This window comes from Lepisosteus oculatus, chromosome 15, assembly GCF_040954835.1.
Source record: "Lepisosteus oculatus isolate fLepOcu1 chromosome 15, fLepOcu1.hap2, whole genome shotgun sequence".
In the NCBI taxonomy this organism is placed as follows: domain Eukaryota; kingdom Metazoa; phylum Chordata; class Actinopteri; order Semionotiformes; family Lepisosteidae; genus Lepisosteus; species Lepisosteus oculatus.
The window spans coordinates 20,781,143-20,801,951 of NC_090710.1; the positions used below are offsets into that span (position 1 = coordinate 20,781,143).

Consider the following 20,809-nt stretch of genomic DNA (forward strand, 5'->3'; position numbering starts at 1 on the left):
CAGACCATAAGGCAATTGCCAGTGCAAGAAAGCAGGTGTTATATGCTCATCATTTTAGTTTTTGTTAAAATCCAAGCAGATGAATCCTGAATATGCTTGAATACACCTGCAAGCATTGCAATAGTCAAGGTGGTAAAAAGAAAGCATGCATTAGCCTTTTCTGCATCAGATTGTAAGAGATGTGTATGGAATGTGCACAATGTTATGAAGAATTTAAAAAAACACCATTCAATATTGAGACTGTGAGCTTAAAATTCAAGGCATAAGTCAAACATGAATCCAAACTTCCTTACCTAAGTAACTGGACTTATTTCAGGACCATCAACAGCCAAACTAAGATTGGAACATGCAGAATAAGAAGAGCTAAACTACATACTTTGTACTACATACAACCTTGTGAAAGCAGTGTCACAAGGCAGATATTGTTTGATTAATGTGAGGTTTGAAGAGAACATAAATTTGATATTCGTGATGCCATATCTATGAAGAATTTAACCAAATGGTAACATATAAGCAGGCGGCATGGTGATGCAGTGGTAAGCATTACTGTCTTGCAGCTCTGGGGCCCTGGGTTCAATTCCAGATCTGGGGTGCAATCTGTGTTGCATTTGTATGCTCTCCCTATTTTTGCATGGGTAGCCATCGGGTGCTCCAGTTTCCTCCCACAGTGCAAAAGCCTACTGGTGCTTTAGGTTAATTGACTTCTGGGAAAATTGGCCCTGGTGTGTGTGTGTGTGTCTGTCTGTGTGGGACCCCCTGCAATGGACTGATGTCCCATCTAGGAAGCCTGCTGCCTGCTGGGATAGACTCCATCTTCCTTATGGCCCCACATTTGAAGAAATGGTTAGAAAATGCATGAATGGATGGTAACATTGTGTGAGGTTGACACAAAAAAATAAATGGGCCAAAAACAGACATTTGTGCTGATTGGGCATGAGGAGAAATAAAAACTAAATAAGATTTAAACCATAACGAAACAGTTCCAGTAATTCCAATGACCCTCTCTACCATATTCAGCAAGATGTTATGATTAACAGTGCCAAAGGCAGCACTAAGGTCCAGCAGGACAGGAATGGATTAAAAAAAACTAGAGTCAGCAGATCATTAGCAACCCTAACGAGATCTGCTTCTGTAATATGCATTGATCTAAACCCAGTCTGAAGAGGCTCATATATCTTACTTGCAATAACAGGGGCTGGTACCTAATGGCGACCACCTAATCGAGAATTTTTTTCCAAAAGAGGCAAGTTTGATTGCGCCCTGCTTAGTCGGACATCCAGGTTAAATAGAAGTTCCATAAAAATGCAAAAGAGTATACCAAAAGACCCTTATACTTAAATTATTATTTAAAAACATTAAACTGATTTTATATACAGTTTATACAGTATACATTCTATTGTAACTGAATGTATTGTGATATTTTCTTACTCTTTTATTTCACATGCTTGGGAAGATATGTACAGTATGTAGAGGCCAAGTGACAGAGAGAGAGAAATTCCTTTTGTGCATGTCAATTTGTTTAAGAAGTGACAACTCTATCCCTTCCCATTTTAAACACACAATAAAGACAGTTACAAATAATTCTTGTTTATCACCCTTTACTAACACAGTTCAAAAACCCTTATCTGTGAATGAGAGGTGGTGGTACAGTACTTCCTACCCTCAGGGAGTGCTGTCTGCAAAGGTTTCACACTGTTAGTATCAAACTGTCTTCTGCCTTTTGTCAAAAACAAGGCAAGTTACACAGCTTTAGAACGTATTAAAAAAGTGTTTTGTAATAAGTAGGGTTGTGGCAGCTCTGCACTACTCCTGTGCAGTGGTGGTGGTGTCTTGTTGGACCAATGTGCATATGAAGGCCTACAAAACCTGTACCTCAGACTCAGACTAATACTGAATATTTGTGCAGAGCAGCCATTTCACAAAAAGAGAGGCCTCCACTCCTCTTTACAAATACTGTATATCACACATCAAGTTTTTCTTCCTTTGCAAAGTATATTGCAAGTACAATAGAATTAAAACTATTAGCTTAAAACCATCAACAGCAGTGGACGCATCCCCTATTAATTCAAATGCACCACTGCATGAGCAAAGAACATTTAAAGTCAAAACGTGCATTTCAGATTGCTGTGATAGCCTACATTTGACCGTGCGCATTACGGTGTAAAACTGTCTTCTAGACATGTGGGTGGGCGAAGATGTGTTATGTTTACAATATGAAATAAGTCAGAAAGAGTATATACAGACATTATAACATATAATTTGTAAATTATCTCATCTTGGGAATGAGCCGTCTTTCTGTCTCCAGCATTAACACGTGGTACTAAGTGAAACATCTAATTATGATACAGTCTACATGGAATGTGTGTGCTCGTTTACCTTAAACTATAAAGTAGATAATAACCTAGGATAAGTTACAGTGAAGCGAGCCTACACTTTGCACACCTGTGGATTTTGCTTTCTCGAGATCTGCACAGGAACGGGGAATAGAATAGGTGCTTCCATAGAAACCATTCTGACCTATAAAATATGACTTTCGCGCACCTGCTGTCAGGCAGGTTTTGAGCGTTCCGGAGGGTTTATCTTACCGATCCTAATTTATTTTTAGGTAGCATTTAGAATACAAGCTTAATGGCTTCGAATACATTCTTTGCATACCATTACAAACAACAAATAACAGAGGTCCTCTGAAAAATGTAGCTAGTTGAAGTGATCGTTCATTATTTATTTTCCCATAAGCTTACTTATCGAGCCCCTGTACACGTTTTTATTTATTAAGTATTATTTTTAATGAAGTCAAACGCAGCGATGGTACCGGAAAGTCTACTAATGACTGACTAATTTGATGAGCTAACCCTCTGGTATCAAGTGCAGTACAGGTGGTTTTGCAAGCTGTTTTCAATGTTATCAGCTGACAGGACAACGGTAAACTAACCCCCACATCTTTCTCTTTAGAATTGTGTTATATACAGTATTAATACGATCATCACACTCTCTGGTAAATTCTATTTTTTAAATTCAGCTGCCGTCTTATAGCGACGCTGAAAGTTAAATAAAGGTTATGTCACAGCTCATCTTGCAACGTGGAGAAAGCGGAAAAGAAGTAGCAAATTAACATCTTTTTGCATAGACAACGAAAAAAATAAAGCAAAAATAAAACGAACAAACACATCCACTCCTGCCTTGAAGGAGAGCGAATTGATTCTCCTAACTATACCAGCTTAGCTGAAAATAAACATTAGTCTTGTTTCCTGTGTACCACCTGAAATGCTTACAGCGAAAGCTTAGCTACTCGAGATCCGTGCTTCTGCTCAAAACTAGCAAACGGAAATTAACAATATTTATACACCGATTTAACCGAGATGGTCAAAGTAATAAGAGCAACAAAATAGCACGGCCATCTTAATAATAAAATCAAACAGCCGACACTTACCTGATGAAGAGTCTCGCTAGGTAGGTGGGATGCTCTGAACAGCTCTATCACTTTACTCGCTGCTAGTTTCCCTGAACTGTCAGCTTGGCACAAACTGTGCAGACCCGAGTAATATCTTTGTTCATTTTCACTCAAGGCAATAAAACTCCCTCCCGTCGCCGTTCCAGGTCCCTGATCCATTCCTGACACATTCAAGAAGACAGTTTCGGAGCTTCACCAGCTCAAAGATAAACAGGCCCCGATCCCCAGAGCGTCGCGTCTGGTCTAAAACAGTGGGGAAAAAACATACAAAAATAAAATAAAAAGAACACGTATCTGCAGTAGCAGAGTTTACATTTCCTTACACTGAGCGCAGTGTGGCGAAGTACAACATCAAGACGCAAGGTGGCGCCATTAGCAAAGAATCCCGAGTTTGACGTCAGCTTGCAAACTCGGAAAGCAATCTTGTAGCTGGTCAGTATCCGATAATTGAAGCGGCAGTGACTCTTATCAATGAAGTTACGATTGCATCGCTGAGTTTTTTTCTGTCGTTGCCAAATAGGCGTAAAACGTGTATGTACAGTATATACACTGTATTTAAGGTCTGTACTTTCAGGTGAAACTGGTGTAGACAGTTCGATAAACAGTTAATCTGGAGTAGTTTAGGGATTTAAAGCCCACAATTATCTTCGTGAATTAAAAAAGATACATGTAATATAGAATGATAGCAAGCTGAATAAGCAGATGTAAAAGTCGCTCACTGTTGCAGTGGATTATTGCAGATCAGACAATTGGAATCTTGAGAATTTTGCCTGAAGTGCAGTACGACACGATCTCATTAACCCTGTTGCTAACCTTAAATCACCGTATGTTCCTTACGTGCTGTGTTTATATCGTATTAAGACGAACACATAAAACTATAGTGTTATAGAAAGCGAGATAACGTGGCGAACATCATCCATCCTGTAGGGATGTGTAATTATTTTTCTATGTGTAATATTATCTAACCATGTTTCACAAAACTTCCCGAATTTAACTCAAATGTTCTGTCATCTTGAGAGCACAGAATAAATTCAGGACTTGATTTATTACAACCCCTGGCAGATATTGTGGTTGCTTGATTAGTAATAGGAATTATACTCTTACACTACAAAAAAATAATAGCTGTAGTTCATCTATGAGTAACCAGTTGAAACATAAATCACTAGTACATTTTAATTAATGTTTATCTTACCTCCAGCAGCTGCCTAAAACAAATGTCCACTTTAGGTCAAAAGCTGAAAGAAGCATGTGATCCGGCTTGCATTACAGTACAGTATGTTACAATGTTGGATAACAGGAAAAACGGCTATTGCAGCAAATACGTCTGGGTTAAAAAAAAAACACTTCCTCGAGTACAACTACTGTAGTAAAACAAACGCAAGCTTTAATAGTCTGTATTGTTGAAAGGCTGTCTGCTGTAAAGTGTTTTTAGACAAGTAAATTAATTTATTCACGCTGCTTTGCAATGGTGACAGCTGGCCTACCCTTGAGGTTTGCATGTTTTTTGAATGACAGGTAAAAGAGTAACGATGTGCAAACCCGCGGTATACCAAGACAGAAATGCATCAATTAAAATACACATCCGTGAAGACGGATATATTTATTGCAGCACATTGTAGCGCTCTTAGGTTCACGTGGGTATGCTCCCTCGCCGCTGCCGCCTCAGGTCAGCCCCCCCACTCCTAGGGACTCGACCCTGGGCCCCCGGCAGCACTCAACAGGGACCCAGCCAGTTGAGCTAAAGGGAAATCTCCCTTCAGCCCGCCAGCTGTGGTCCCTGCTATTCACAGGGAAGGGCGGTGACGTCACCGTGCTGGGAAGCCGGCTCGCACAACTTGTAATGTCGGCCGTATGCGTTACAATATATTTCATTCACTATAGTGTAATGTACTTTTCAGAGTTCAGGTTAAAAAAAAAACTTTACAAAAGAGAAATTTCTAAGAAATAACAAACAGACCAATGGAATAAACATGTTTTTTAAACATCACAAGTTTGAATTAAATTAGTAAAAAGCCCATGTATATTTTACCAGATTAACAGATTAACATGGGCCCAGATGGCTTTTAATTGCAACCTTGTTATCTACCTAATGCATTTCATGTTTGTAAGTTTTGTTTTTGCTTTTACTGGATCAAAAAAAGTAACTATAACACTTCAGGGTTCACATGGGCACCCCTCACCACTGCCACATCAGGTCAGCCCCCCACTGTCAGGGACTCAAACCCAGGCCTCTAGCATCACTCAACAGGGACCCAGCCTCTTAAGCCAAAGGGAGATTTCTCTTTGGGTCAAGAGGCTGGGTCCCTGTTGAGTGATGCCAGAGGCCTGGGTTTGAGTCCCCGACGGTGGGGGGCTGACCTAATGCACCAGTGGCAAGGGTGCCCATGTGAGCCCCGAAGCATTACATAATGAATGCTGTCTATTGGAAATAATACGGGGTTGAGCGGTATGTATAAAAGATTAAGTAATGAACAATCATCTGGAAATCTTTAATTTCAGAGAACAGTAATAAAATAACTGTAGGGGGCGTCGTGAGCTTTAGATATACAATTCATCATTTTGAAATGCATGTTATTTTAACTTAACTTTCTGCCAGCATAACAAAAATCTTCCCATATCACAGACTTTTATTAGGACCAGTATTTTATCCGAGAAAAGGGACAGCAGTTAGAAAACACAGTGGAGATCTGAAAGCAAACGTTAAACAATTTCTTGAAGTTACAAAATATAAAAATAATTCAAGTTGTGTAACCTTTACTAAAATCTTGAAAAGCCATTTAAAATACTGCCAAATACTTTGTTTTAGGAGTGTCAGACTAGTGTAACTCTTAAACGTGTTAAAACTTCAATTTTTTAAACTTTTTTGTAACACCCATGTACTGCTTTTAATGACTTGTAAGAATGTTAGCATTTTTATCACAAACAGAAAACACTGGTACTGTAGATTATTCTTAATATGTTGTAAGGACTTTTTGCTGCAGTGAAATCTTGACTGTGGTATTGCTGTGTGATTTGATTAATTGAATACATTAAATACTCCTCATTAAGCGGAGTGCGTTATACCGCCATTTTGACGGAACGAGTGCTAGGTGATGAATTACTGCCAGTAAATGAGCTGCCTCACAAAGCTGTATTATTGAGCAAAGAAATAGTCAGTTTGGGGTTCTCGGTGGCTCAGGAGGTTGAAGAAAAAATACATTGCAAGAGGAGCCAGACTCTGAGAGAAATTAAGTCGGTTCAGTGCTGAAAATAGAAAGGGACAATTTATTAAGCGTTCAAAAAAAATATATAAGAAAGCTTTGGGACTCCAGTCAGCATGTCAGTAGTTCAGCAGATCTTTGTAGATCTTTGTTTTCTTGAATTACTTTTTAGGAATAAATAATAAAATGTTGATTTAGAAAGAATATTGCTTTAGTTACAATTGCAAAAGCATTAGAATCTGTTCCAAGTAAGGGCATCTGTTCTCCCATAGACATATTATACAGTACATACATTTAAGGAAGCCTAATAAAAAAAAACATGTCATTCGTTAGGCGATGATGTCCATAACATAGACCTGACGTAACATTAGCTTTGAGATCAATATATGTCATTAGTTCTAATGCAATAGTTCTAATAAAAACTGTGATGCATTGTAAAATAAACAGTAGCTTGGTGCAAAAGAAACTCTTGCACTTACTTCTCAATGTTTTGTCTTAAACATCGAGGGAACTTAGTGACTGACTAAAAGAGTACTCTATCTCCATCTCTAAATCATACCAATGTTAAACTAATTGTGTATGTTGACTGTTATACAATCTAATTCCTACAGGAAAGACACAAAAACTATGATAAAAAGTAATTAATTTGCTAAATTAACCGAATTATCTTCTGATTAAACTCCTCTAGCTTCTTGCCTCTAATGTCCTTACAGGAAGTAATGTCTTGTGCTTCCTTATTTCATTTGATTACAATTAAATTATTGTTCTTTATAATTCAATTATGGTTTATTAATTATGGCCCCTACCATACTCCAATAACAATCTCATTTACATTTCACTATACAATGTTTACTGCAATACGTACTCAAAGTATTACAAACCAGCAAAAGAAGGCATATCATGCAAGTAATTTATCTTACATTATGATAATTATTATTATTAAAGATTGAGTCCACAAAAAATAGTCTTTCTGAGAAATACCTGTCATGTGCTTGCTTGATGAAATATCTCAGTCTAGCCAAAATGTCCAGTAAACCCCCAGACATCTTGCAATTTGATGTCATAGAAACCTGATTTGTCTTATTGAAATATGGTGCACCAGGAACAAAATTAAGCATCAAACATTTGATTTGGGTCGTCCAATTAAAAAAAAAATCTTAATGTATTCTTTAGGATAAGGGGGCATTGCTGTTAAGAAAGATAGCTCCCATTTCTTTTAATCCTTTTTGTGTAAATGTTGGATTCTAATAAGTTTTGTAACTTTAAAAAAGTAGAATAAGACAAGGAACACATAGCAAAAAAAAAAAATTGAAATTATTGTAGTGCTGTACATATTTATATGGATTCATTTTATAATAAACAGTACAGGCTACTATAGTTGTATATTGGTATGTCTGTTTCCATTTTTTACTTTGGAACTGGTAAACAGAATAAAACACGCACTTACTACATGCATGAAGGATATAATGTGTATTAGATAATTTAGGAGGTTGGTAAAAAGCGACGGGTATGACATTTAATTATTTGCATCACTTTTAATTTGTCTGTGACTGTATATGTCTAACAAGGAGGTTGTATTTTAAACTTTCATTTCACTGTTACCTTTATACTGATTGCCAGATTTAATAAAAGCTGAAATGAGGCTGCAGAAATGAACTCTCAGCAAAAGAAAAAGTTAATATCCAGTCCTGGTAAGGAATTAATAGTACCACAGGACACTGATTTTCAGGCTAGTTTAGTTAGTTAAGATTGCCTCTTCTTTCTAGGTATGCAGAAAAACACATGACAAGAGAAATGGAATGTGATTTAAATTCTGTTCTCATTACATGAAACAGGTTTGACAGTTATAGCACGGTCCCAAGGTTACAGAAAAGTTAAAGTTTAATCAGTTGATGCATGATACTGGCAGAAAACACAGAAAATATACAGTATTTGTTTAAAATAAATAAATTTAAGGTCGGTGTAAAAGGATTATACACTTTACATGCTTGATGAGGAAGCAGAACACAAGATCAATTTACCAAAGTGTGGAAGAAGTAGGGATCAACAGATCACCTGATGGGCAGTCCTTTTGTTTTTTTCTGTATTAGTGGAATCAATTCTCAGTATTCAACACAATATGCCTACATGTATTTTGAGTGACTTTGTTACAATCAACAAGATAAAAGTAAAGCCTTCGTGTTAGGGGCACATAGGCTGCAAAATATGCTGGAAACTCCAATATCTTCAGGGTATCATATTGTTCTGAATAAAAACAGATTACATCAACTTGTGTGTTTACCAGATAATCTGTCTATCCCAGTCAATCTTATCAGCCCTTGCTTCTGCACAGGCAAACATATCCTTTTTTGCTTTCTATAAATGCACGTTTTTCAAATCTAATTAAACACGCCCTTCTAGGGAAAATGAGCACATCAGAAACCTGTTTGCACATATTCAGAGGTTGCCATGTCTCAGTCAGGGTTGTATGAGCCTGGGTTAATAATTAAACCCTTTCTAAACCTCCCCTTTTATATTTTCGATCCCACACTGTTCTAATCCTTGGCCACACTGAACTTAACATTGCCTTGGATATTTTGCTCTCTTCTTTTCACACTTGGGAAGGATGCTAGCGGGACTCTTGGTTTTGTTGATCTTAATGCCAGCTCTTGCAGTGGCTGCGTGTGAACCCAGTAAGTAAATCTGTATCATCTTCTAAAAGGAAACACATTACAATTGACATTTTTGGTGATATCATGTTCTTTTGCGAACCAGCAGTTTCTGGGCCTCCTAAGTTGATGCTGAAGTAAAAAAATATGTATAAACTTATTTGTTTTGCAAAGAACATAATTAAACATTATTGAATGTATTGAATAATTATTGAAGAAAACGTATTTGGTTTAATGTGATTTTTTCCAGTGCATTTTCACTGTTACAATTATTTTGGCACACAAAAAGTTTTGGGATAAGAAATCTGATGGCAAATAAATGTTAATTTGATTCAATGTCACTTTATCCTGGGAGATCTATGTAACAGAATCCTTTAAAAAGGCAATTCCCTTTAAGAAACCCTGCAGAACACCACTTCAGTACAGTGTACAACTTTAGATAATGAAATGAAAAAGCATACAGCTACCCTGGACCAGTTTTTAAAATCAAAGCATACGTATGGATGCTCATCCACCTTTGTGTTTTGAAATATCCTTGAAAAGCTTGAAAATGTTCTGTACATATGTTTGCATAAAATAGTGTTTCTTTCTTTAGATGGACAAGATGCCTACAAAGTGCGACTTAGTATCAAAACAGCTCTTGGGAAAAATGCAGTAAGTGTTTTAAAATAAAATAGTTATTGCTAGTGTGTGCTACTTTAGTTGTGTATTAGGACAGCTAGTTCAGCTGGAGCTCCTGGGCACTGAATGAAAAAATAAAGTAGTATTAGTGAGTATGAGAAAGTCTGAAAGGAGTTTTGTGTTTACGGGACCATGTCCATGGCAAAGAGTTTAATGCTATTAAGTAGAAAAGAGTCAGGGAGTAGGTGGTTTGCCTGCCATGAACTTTTTTTTATAAATCAAACTGCAAATACATTACTGTAGCTGACAAATGTGTACATCATTCACAGCTGAAGTATTTTTTCACAGTATGAATGGAATGAAAGTGAACTGTTCTTATTCAGAGCAACTCTTGCATTTGCGATGAGAAGATACCTCAACAAAGAAAATTTCAAGTAAGCAAAGTACCTTACAATTTTCAGATTTCTTTCTAATCTTTTCTCTTTATTTCCTATTATCTCCCGTAGCTCAATAAACTTTTTGAATTGATGAGCTACTGAAAAAAACAAACAAAGGTAGCACGATGATGCAGTGGTTAGCATTGCAGCCTATTTGGGGTGCTATTTGTGTGGAGCTTGCATGTTCTCACTGTGTTTGCATAGATTTCCTCCAGGTGCTCTGGTTTCTTGCCACTGTCCAAAGACATACTGTTAGGTTAGTTGGCACCTGGGAAATTAAGCCCTGGTGTGGCTGTGCCTGCCCTGCGATGGACTGGTGCCCTGTTCAGGGTGAATCGTGTTATGTGCCTGTTGCTTGCTGGGATAGGCTCCAGCTCCCTCATGAGCCTGTGTTGGATAAAGTTGTTAGACAATGGGTGGATGGATTGATTAAAAAAATGAATAAGCTAGACAATACAAAAGAACAAGAGAGATATACGGTAGATTATTTAAATCTCCACATAACAATTCTTGATTTTGTAAGCCGGCTTGCCTGAATGCCGCAATGTTACTGCACCTTAAAGGATGAGGCAAAGATGCTAATTCCTATTTTCACATTTACTCCACATAAAGGGTAATGCACATCATAATATTTGTTTAACCTGATAACACCACTCAGTCAAATAAAAGGCGTTTTCCAATATGTTTGGTTTTATAGAAGCACTATTTGATAGTTGAGTCAGAAGAAGTAGAGGAACTGTGAACAACAGGGATGGATTTCAGCCTGTTTATTTGTGTTTCATGTGTCTGCATATTACATTTTCAGTTTCTTCATTGATTTTTCTGTGCTTTCCAAATGGCATCTACCACTCAGGGACAGAAGACGGAAAATCCTCGCAAATAATGCTAAACCATTCTAGGTCTTGACAATAACATTACATTGTGTTGGTTGAAAAATAAAACGAGTAATACAGAATTGGACATGAATATTAGAATCAGACACATCACACAGTTCCATGTTGACTAGAGGTACAACCACAGTTTCCATTTGTCCTAGATTCTGGGGACAGTGGAGATACGATTCATAAATTATAAAAAAGTCTATTTGTTTATGGCAGCTAAAGACATTTTAAATGCTCTGATATACTAATTGTTTAATTAAAATCCAAAATTACAGAGTTTTAAAGGGTATTAGGGTTTATATTTCCAATAATAAATAATACAAAAAAGCTTTATCTGGCACATTTGACAGGGTTCTTCAGACACTGTATATACAAATCAAATTATTTGTAATTAAATTATATAATAAATGTAATTACTGTATGAAGTATGAATTTAAATACTCCTTACTCCTTCCATCCATAATTCTTAACTGCTTCATCCTAGAAAAAAGGGCCGCAGTAAATTAAAACAAAACCTCTCCTGGAGACAGAGGATCCCACATTTGAAACCAGCCTGGGGACAATTTGGAGACATAGACTAACATAAACAGCATGTCTTCAGAAGGTGGCAGGAAATCAGAGTACCTTGTAAAAACCAACATGAATATCGGAAGAACGTGCAAACACCACCCAGTAGGGTTCCCTGTTCAGAACCAGTGTTATGCCCCCCCGAACTTAGTGTTGGGTGAATGAGGTTTAACTTTGTGCACTTAGTTTTGTTCTTGTTAATCTACTAGTTGGGTGTGATTTAAAGGAGGTTTCTCACTGTATGATCTCTTTTTCTGGGTTTTCAGTGTTTCAAATGTCATTGTTTGTAAAGAAACTCCCCGAGTCTCTTTTTGGTTCGTGATAACGGACCCTGGAAATACGTCAGAGCTCATCCCCAGAACGGAGGTGGAAAATGCTGTGAGGTACAGTAAATTATCTCTATTGTCCTGGAAATGAGTTATATGATGCCACTTGAAAAAATTGGTCATTTTTATGATGACCTTTTAGAAGTGTTGAATGTCAGCGTTTGTTTGTTATGAAATAAAAAAATGCTTGCAAATCAAATCATTTTTAAAGATAATTTTATCAAAAATTTATATGAACAGTTTTGAATGAAACAAAATTCTCCATACTTTGCGTTGGGTCTCATGACAACCTGGTTTTTAACAGTTCTGTATTTGCTCTGTTCTTCCTTCTATCTGTAGTGAGGCTTGTGGAGAAATACTGTAGTTGTAGGTATTAGTCATTGGTTTCCAATTTCTCCCATTTGAACCTGGGCTGACCTTCTCTAAAACATGTATGTACCAGCTTTTGATAAAAATATGAGGTTATATAAAGTTTTCATAGCTCTAAGTCTGTAAACAGAAGCCTCAAGGCAAACCTGCCTACTTAAGTTAGACAAAACCATTTTGAGTTGTTTTATATTAAAATTTTAATGCTGCATAAATAAGCTCTTTCTTCACAGGATAAAGCTTTGGCACAACAGAATTATTGTATAAATGAAATATCCTTAGCCTAGGCATTGTTCCCATTTAATTAGTAATATAGTGGTTAACTCTCTGCACACCACACCAGAAGTTTATGAGTTCAAACCCCTGCTGAGATGCCGGTGATGTAAATTTCGCAAGGGTTTTATATCACATTGTTCACTGCCTGAGTCTCCATGTTGTAGATGAGAATATGTTCAACATGGACTTACCCTTTAAATAAAGGATTAAAGAAATGTTAAACATAAACAGCTGATACAATTTATTGTTATTCATTTTTTAACCTTACCAACTGAAATGTTTTGAAGATAATATTAATTTAGACAATATTAATAGAGACAGGACTTACTGTATATGCTTTGAGAAGTTAAATGAAAATATCTCTGAATCATAACATTTCTTAGACAAATCAAGTGTTTGGCATAGTTGTATAATAAAATCTATTCTAATGATATAAGGTTGCTATACATAGTACAGTATACAACTTAAAAGAGAGTAGAGAGTAGAGGAGTTTACTGCCATATGCACATGTACTGTACTTTGGAATTCTTATTCAAGGTGATCTCTTGGGACTTACACAGTACAGCAGACAACACCACACAATGTAGGCAGTACATTACAAACATAATAAATAATAACAACGAAACAATAAATATGCAGAAAGAAAAAAGACATAGTAGACCATGCAAAAAGTTTATAGTGCAGAAGTGCATTTAGTCTGGGGCATTGCAGTTACAGTAGCTGTTAAGAATGTGCACTGCAGTAGGGTAGAAGCTGTTCTTGAGTCTAGTGGTCCGTGCTTTAATAGTGCGGTACTGCTTGCCATAGGGCAGGGGTGAGAACAGTTTGTGGCCGGGATGGTTGGGATCCTAAATGATCGATTGGGCTTTATTTCGACACCGGAGGGTGTGAATCTCACTGATTGATGATAAATCACATCCTATAATCCTCTGTGTTCAATTAACAATCACTTGTACAAATTAAGGGGCAAGGGCTAGGTTAATCAGGCCTGATAATGTCACTACCATTTTGGCTTCTAGTAGTATCTTCAGTGTCTGAAGTCTGGACTGCTCCAAAACATGGTGTTACAGGATCGTGTTAGGTTAGGAATTAGGTTTGGGATTTCTGTCCCAGAGGGAAGAGTGTCTCCTGTTGGCCACATCTAGAAGCAACCGGATTGCCCTTAAAAGAGCTGCAGACTATTATATTAATAACTAACACATCCTTCACATTATCATCCTGAACAAAAGTCACAGATTATTTGTTCTCATGATTTACCATTATATAAAACAAGAGCAGGAGGCAAAACTGCTGAGAGTGTACAAACAGCAGGGAAAGCTAATACAGTGCCTTGCGAAAGTATTCGGCCCCCTTGAACTTTTCAACCTTTTGCCACATTTCAGGCTTCAAACATAAAGATATAAATTTTTTATTTTATGTGAAGAATCACCAACAAGTGGGACACAATTGTGAAGTGGAACGAAATCTATTGGATTTTTGAAACTTTTTTAACTAATAAAAAAATGAAAAGTGGGGCGTGCAAAATTATTCGGCCCCCTTGCGTTAATACTTTGTAGAGCCACCTTTTGCTGCGATTACAGCTGCAAGTCGCTTGAGGTATGTCTCTATCAGTTTTGCACATCGAGAGACTGAAATTCTTGCCCATTCTTCCTTGCAAAACAGCTCGAGCTCAGTGAGGTTGGATGGAGAGCGTTTGTGAACAGCAGTTTTCAGCTCTTTCCACAGATTCTCGATTGGATTCAGGTCTGGACTTTGACTTGGCCATTCAAACACCTGGATACGTTTATTTGTGAACCATTCCTTTGTAGATTTTGCTGTATGTTTGGGATCATTGTCTTGTTGGAAGATAAATCTCCGTCCCAGTTTCAGGTCTTTTGCAGACTCCAACAGGTTTTCATCCAGAATGGTCCTGTATTTGGCTGCTTCCATCTTCCCCTCAATTTTAACCATCTTCCCTGTCCCTGCTGAAGAAAAGCAGGCCCAAACCATTATGCTGCCATCACCATGTTTGACAGTGGGGATGGTGTGTTGAGGGTGATGAGCGGTGTTGCTTTTACGCCAAACATATCGTTTTGCATTGTGGCCAAAAAGTTCGATTTTGGTTTCATCTGACCAGAGCACCTTCTTCCACATGTTTGGGGTGTCTCCCAGGTGGCTTGTGGCAAACTTTAGACGAGACTTTTTATGGATATCTTTGAGAAATGGCTTTCTTCTTGCCACTCTTCCATAAAGGCCAGATTTGTGCAGTGTAAGACTGATTGTTGTCCTATGGACAGACTCTCCCACCTCAGCTGTAGTTCTCTGCAGTTCATCCAGAGTGATCATGGGCCTCTTGGCTGCATCTCTGATCAGTCTTCTCCTTGTCTGAGCTGAAAGTTTAGAGGGACGGCCAGGTCTTGGTAGATTTGCAGTGGTCTGATACTCCTTCCATTTCAAGATGATCGCTTGCACAGTGCTCCTTGGGATGTTTGAAGCTTGGGAAATCTTTTTGTATCCAAATCCGGCTTTAAACTTCTCCACAACAGTATTACGGACCTGCCTGGTGTGTTCCTTGGTCTTCATGATGCTCTCTGCGCTTTCAACAGAACCTTGAGACTATCACAGAGCAGGTGCATTTATACAGAGACTTGATTACACACAGGTGGATTCTATTTATCACCATCAGTCATTTAGGACAACATTGGATCATTCAGAGATCCTCGCTGAACTTCTGGAGTGAGTTTGCTGCACTGAAAGTAAAGGGGCCGAATAATTTTGCACGCCCCACTTTTCATTTTTTTATTAGTTAAAAAAGTTTCAAAAATCCAATAGATTTCGTTCCACTTCACAATTGTGTCCCACTTGTTGGTGATTCTTCACATAAAATAAAAAATGTATATCTTTATGTTTGAAGCCTGAAATGTGGCAAAAGGTTGAAAAGTTCAAGGGGGCCGAATACTTTCGCAAGGCACTGTATATCTGACCTGACAAGAGCCGAGTTTGTGCTGCAGTTGGTGAGCCAGCTGTTGCAAAGCCCATGAATGCCCACGAAAGTGCATTTTTCATGCCAATGTTCTGTCAGGCCCGTCTTCATAGTCCACACCTGCCTGTTTATCTGAACTAACGGCTGAGGATAGAACTGATTTTGTGTTGTGATATGTTCATGATCTATTGCCCCGACTACCTCTGTTGGTAGCATGAGCATGTGACTCATAATCTCAGGGTAGTGGGTTTGTGTCCCATGTCGGGCGCAAGGTTCTCTAATAACCCATACTGGGCAGCAGCAGTATGGGGCGGTGTTGGCGGCGGAGGATCACGTTACCGTGGCAACGGCAACAACACTCGCACTATCTGCGCGGAAGAAAGACCTGGCAATCTACTTCCGTATCGTGCCATGAAAACTCTATGGATAGTGACAGGGGAACAATCCATAGGGCCGTCAACTCGACGGCACTCATCCCATTCCATCCCATGTTCATGATCTACACATACTCTGTAACACCCTGTAAATAAAGGTATTAAATTTATTGTATACATTTATGCAGCAGCTACATATGAAAGCATTTTTTTTCCTTAAATTGATAGTTGGTCATGTTTCATAACTACTTTAACGTAAGTGCAGTTCTGATTAAGGTATTGCCAGGCCTTTAGCTGTAATTTATTGCATTCAAACTGCTGATTTCTTCACCTGATAGAGTGCTGAACCTCAAATTTCGTTCCCTAGGATGTCGAGGAACCGTATCAATAGTGCCTTTTTACTGACTGATAAAACCCTGCAGTTTATTGGCATTCCTCCAACGATGGCGGTTCCCCTTGAGCCTGCGACACAGCCCTGGCTTATCGTCTTTGGGGTGATCATCAGTTTGGTCATGGTTGCCATCTTAGCACTCATTATACATGGAGCCATACAAAAACGAAGGTAAGTAGCCACTTTCTCTTTTTGTCTCGCCTGTGCTGCCATCCATGTCCACGCACTTTAAACACAAAGAAGAGAAGCCATCCATCTGCCCATCCAGTTTCTACTCTACTTACTCTGCCAGTACAGGGTCGCAGGGGAGCCAGAGCCTATCCCAGCAAGCAACTGGGGCGCAATACAAGATACGCCCTGGATGAGATGTCCATCAGAGGACACACACAGACACAAACACACACACTCACACCAGGTCCACTTTACAGAAGCCAGGACACAGTCCTTGTAGATTAATTCATCAACCCTTTTTTGTTTGCAGTACAGAAATATATTTTCCTCTGCCTCAGTTATTTGTCATCAAATTCTAAAAAAATGTGTTTAAATGTGTTTCTTTTCTACTTACACAGAATTTCAGTCTCCCTATTCAGCATTAAGTTCTCACTATAGAACATTTTATTCTGCTTACACAGTGTTATCTTCTCCCTACAGTATAGCAGTGCCGCTAATGATAAATGTGTGAATTCTTGACCATTGCTTTGAAGTCTGATTTTGTGAATACCATACCTTTCTGTCTGTGCCTTTCTAAGACACTAATTTTGCTCCGAGATATCAGTGCTCTCATTTTGGATGTTCCATCCAAGGCCTCTAGCTGTGCGTCAATGAAACGAATGGTGACAAGCTGTCCCCCGTGAAATGTCCTCTGTCCTCCCTGAACGTTCAGAGTGTGTTTTCTCACTGTTACCCTGTATGCCAACTTTCCCCATTAGCTAATGTTGATTCTTTAAAGACAATCTACAAACCTGCAGTGTTTTTCAATTTTAATTTAAAAAAACATATTTTAAACAGAATAAATGAAAGAGAATTTTTGGTACAGTAAGTAATTATTACACGTTAGCATCATTCAGGCATTATAATTGCATTTTGTTCGAGGCTTAATCATTGGCTGATGGAGTTACCCCTTACTCATGGCTGTCAAGTTGGTGTTCTCTAGCATGTGTCTTATTTCGAATGTAAGAGAAGTAGTCACTTTGGCTTCAAAGATCACGGTGTCAAGAAATATCTTAAAGGTAAAAAAATGTGTTCGTTCGCACTAAAGATTTCAGTCCTGACAAGTGCTGTTCCATTTAAAGGAAAAACAGACTCTACTGCAATGTACACTTATCACAAACTGACAATGGTTTAAATTAAGGCCTCCTACCTCCCTGTTAGAAACCCAGCCATTTGTTACTTGATAAGAATCTACTTGTAGATAAAATTCAGAAACAAACGCAGGTGAAAAAGTACAACCAGTACTAGTCTAAGGTTCATGTTAGTTGTTAAACACACCCTTTGTTTAAAAAAATATGCCATGTAAAAAAATCCATGTGACTTATCTGCTACATACAATATGTATTGCATATCTCAAGTCTATGAGTGATAAATAAAATAAAAAACATATTTGTACAGTATGTACAGGGAGACATTGTTTAAGACGTTTTAGTGCCAAATAGACTTCAGGTTACCTGTCTACACTTAACATTGCCCTTGTGGTTTCCCTGGGCACAGAATGTTATCAACCTCCTTCTAATGAATTCAATTCTCAGTTAAGATATACTTTTATTATGTAACAAAAGCTATTGTAATGATAATCTCTTTTTCTATCGTGTATCAGATTCATTTTATGAAAATGGATGGCATTAATAGAGTGTCAATTTAATAAACACCAAAAGAACAGGAAAACAAAACAAGGAAACTCAAATAGGTTTCACACCTCATATTTATTTCAATTCCTGCCTAGGAGAGGAAAAGCAATTTCTGACGAAGAGGAAGAAAAGGAGGAAGAAGAAAAACAAGGACAAATTACTGAAAATGGTATCCACTGTGAAGTCACTGATGGGAAAGAAGGAGTTCACAACAGAGGCTTTCATCAGGAGGATGAAAGATTGACACAGCTCTAGAGATGTCTTCTAGGCATGAAATGTACTCTGCAGCAAATAATTTACTTTCATAGGCATCAGGTTAGCGGGAGCTCATCTCAAGGTGTCAACTGAATGTTGACTGTACAGAAAGTTCAGTTTCACATATCTGTTCATTTTCAAAGTCACATACAGTATGTGATAGCATTACAGTACATCATACGTAAACTGTTTTTTACATAAAACATGGATAATTGAAATGTTAATGTAATATTGCAAAGTATAAAGAAGGCACTTAATACGCCTTTTGTTTTTTACTGCTATTGTTCCTGTAATGTCCCCATTTAACTGCTGTACCTGTACTTTCCATATACTGTACTGTACCCATATATAGTTAGATGCTGTTGTTATAACTACAGTATGTGGACTGCATTACATTACCGAAGAGAATAGCATTAGGATTAAAGAAGATCAGTGCAGAAATGCTTCTTATCATTTAAATGACTTCCTTGAATATATCACCAGTAATGCTATAGATGACTTTTTCAAACATAAAGAAACGTGAAAGGTTATATAACATGTAACTAACAAATTACAACCTTGAACTATTTTAAAGTACCAAACTTAAAACACCAGAGGGCACCACACTGTATGTTAAACATCAGTTAACTGTTCAGTACAGTGACCCTGATATCTATATTTCTCGCTAGCGCAGCATTAATAAAACAATTGCAGTTAATAAAACAATATGCACAGTTCCCCATCCCACCAAACCTAGAGTTATTGGGTAATCTTGAGCTGTTTCCAGATATTGCTTAAGTAAACTGATAATACAAAAAGCTTAAAGGAGGCATTTTAGCTGTTGTCATCAAGTCATAGTGTTGCTTTATTATTTAAAGTAAAGCTATTTCATTTACTTGTTCATTAAATACTGTAGGTCTATTGTTTGTTCATTAATTGATGTCGGTCACTCCTCCCTAAGACCCTATACAGCTTACTATGCGTTTTGAGTTCAGCTATACTGTAGATGTTACAAGCTTTTATAAGGTATACCAATGGGGTAGTAAACAAATCCCAGGTAATCAGTAACAATCTACTTTATAACAAGAACCTCTTCTTACGATATTTAATTTAAACAGTATTAAACAGAGCCAAGGGTGTCCAGTCCTGGTCCTGGTGGTCTGCTGTGTTTCCAGGTTCTTTAGGTCTCTTTAAAGCAGCACCACCCACCCCAAAGAGCTGGCAGAAGCTGTTCAGGTGGCCCAGTTAGGACAGTAAACGCTGCTTTAGCTTGTTGGAATGAAAACCTGTAGCCACACCTGACCTGGAGAACCAGGATTTCAGAACCGTGGTTTATGAAATAAAGTTGATAAAAAGCAGAATTTCATTAAATGCCAAGAAATGAAAATCTCCTTCTATAACTGATGAATAAAGGGTACATTTTTATTTTGAAAAACTTCGTTTTTGAACCTTCTCCCAGAACTACTGGATGTGATTTTATTGTATCTTCGATTTATGTTGCAGAAAGTGTTGTTTAAAGCTCAAATAAATTAAGTAATACAGATGATTTCTTTCAGGAAGAAGGATAAGTCTTGAGACATTGAGCAATTTATAGCCTGGATAGTAATTAAAATACTGAGTTTGAGCATTGGCAAATCTCCATTATATTTTGCAAGTGTTTGTCGGTGTCATTGCAGTCTATGGTTTGGAAAAGTATGAAGCACCAAGGAAACTCATGACAAGAAGTTGGTTCTAGACAAGTTTCCCTTGGTACTCAAAAGTGTACAAAAGGACAAGAGAAAAACCACTATGTAAACTGTTCAGGAACAATACTGGAAATCATGCATGTCTGACGATGGTATTTAAAAAATATATATATAAAGGAAGCCTTTAATGCCTGACTGGCCTGTTAAATATTAACCACAAATTGAGCATATTACAGTACTTCTCTGTAATGTGATTGAAGGGAAAAACATGTCAGATCCAAATGGTATTGTTTTTTTTGCGAACATCTGTTACCTTTCCAGAGAAATATAAGCTCGGTTTAAACTAAATTATTTAGAAAAAGATATAATGTGGGCTTTCTGGGTAGAGTGGACTACTTACCAAGTGTTTATGCTTTTCCACAAATCAGAATTGTAAAAATGCTGTGTTTAACACTTAACCATGGACCTTGGCCCTTTTAAGAAATGTCACTCATTACTTATTCAACAGAAAAGGTTCAAAGGGCTATTGCACACTTATCTGCTAAA

General features: G+C 37.7%; 2 protein-coding genes across 4 annotated transcripts in view; one reads left to right on the forward strand and one right to left on the reverse strand.

Annotated features, from left to right (window-relative positions):
• reps2 (RALBP1 associated Eps domain containing 2) overlaps positions 1-4,808 on the reverse strand; it is a 65,949-nt gene extending 61,141 nt beyond the window's left edge. Inside the window, exons 1-2 of one of the 3 annotated variants that reach the window (XM_069178904.1) lie at positions 4,644-4,808; positions 3,431-3,694 (exon numbers count right to left, since the gene is read on the reverse strand). In XM_069178904.1, the coding sequence (XP_069035005.1) occupies positions 3,431-3,610 (180 nt within the window). In that variant the 5' untranslated portion in view covers positions 3,611-3,694; positions 4,644-4,808. Of the gene's footprint in view, positions 1-3,430; positions 3,785-4,643 lie in introns of those variants that run through there. The other 2 variants (XM_069178905.1, XM_069178906.1) reach the window with 2 other exon arrangements.
• Positions 4,809-9,144: 4,336 nt separating this feature from the next.
• cltrn (collectrin, amino acid transport regulator) lies at positions 9,145-20,207 on the forward strand. The gene is made up of 6 exons (XM_006639121.3): positions 9,145-9,323; positions 9,895-9,953; positions 10,269-10,354; positions 12,072-12,188; positions 16,477-16,671; positions 18,440-20,207. Exons 1-6 carry the CDS (start codon positions 9,257-9,259, stop codon positions 18,597-18,599), a joined length of 684 nt encoding a protein of 227 aa, XP_006639184.2. The 5' UTR covers positions 9,145-9,256; the 3' UTR covers positions 18,600-20,207.
• The last annotated feature ends 602 nt before the right edge of the window (positions 20,208-20,809 follow it).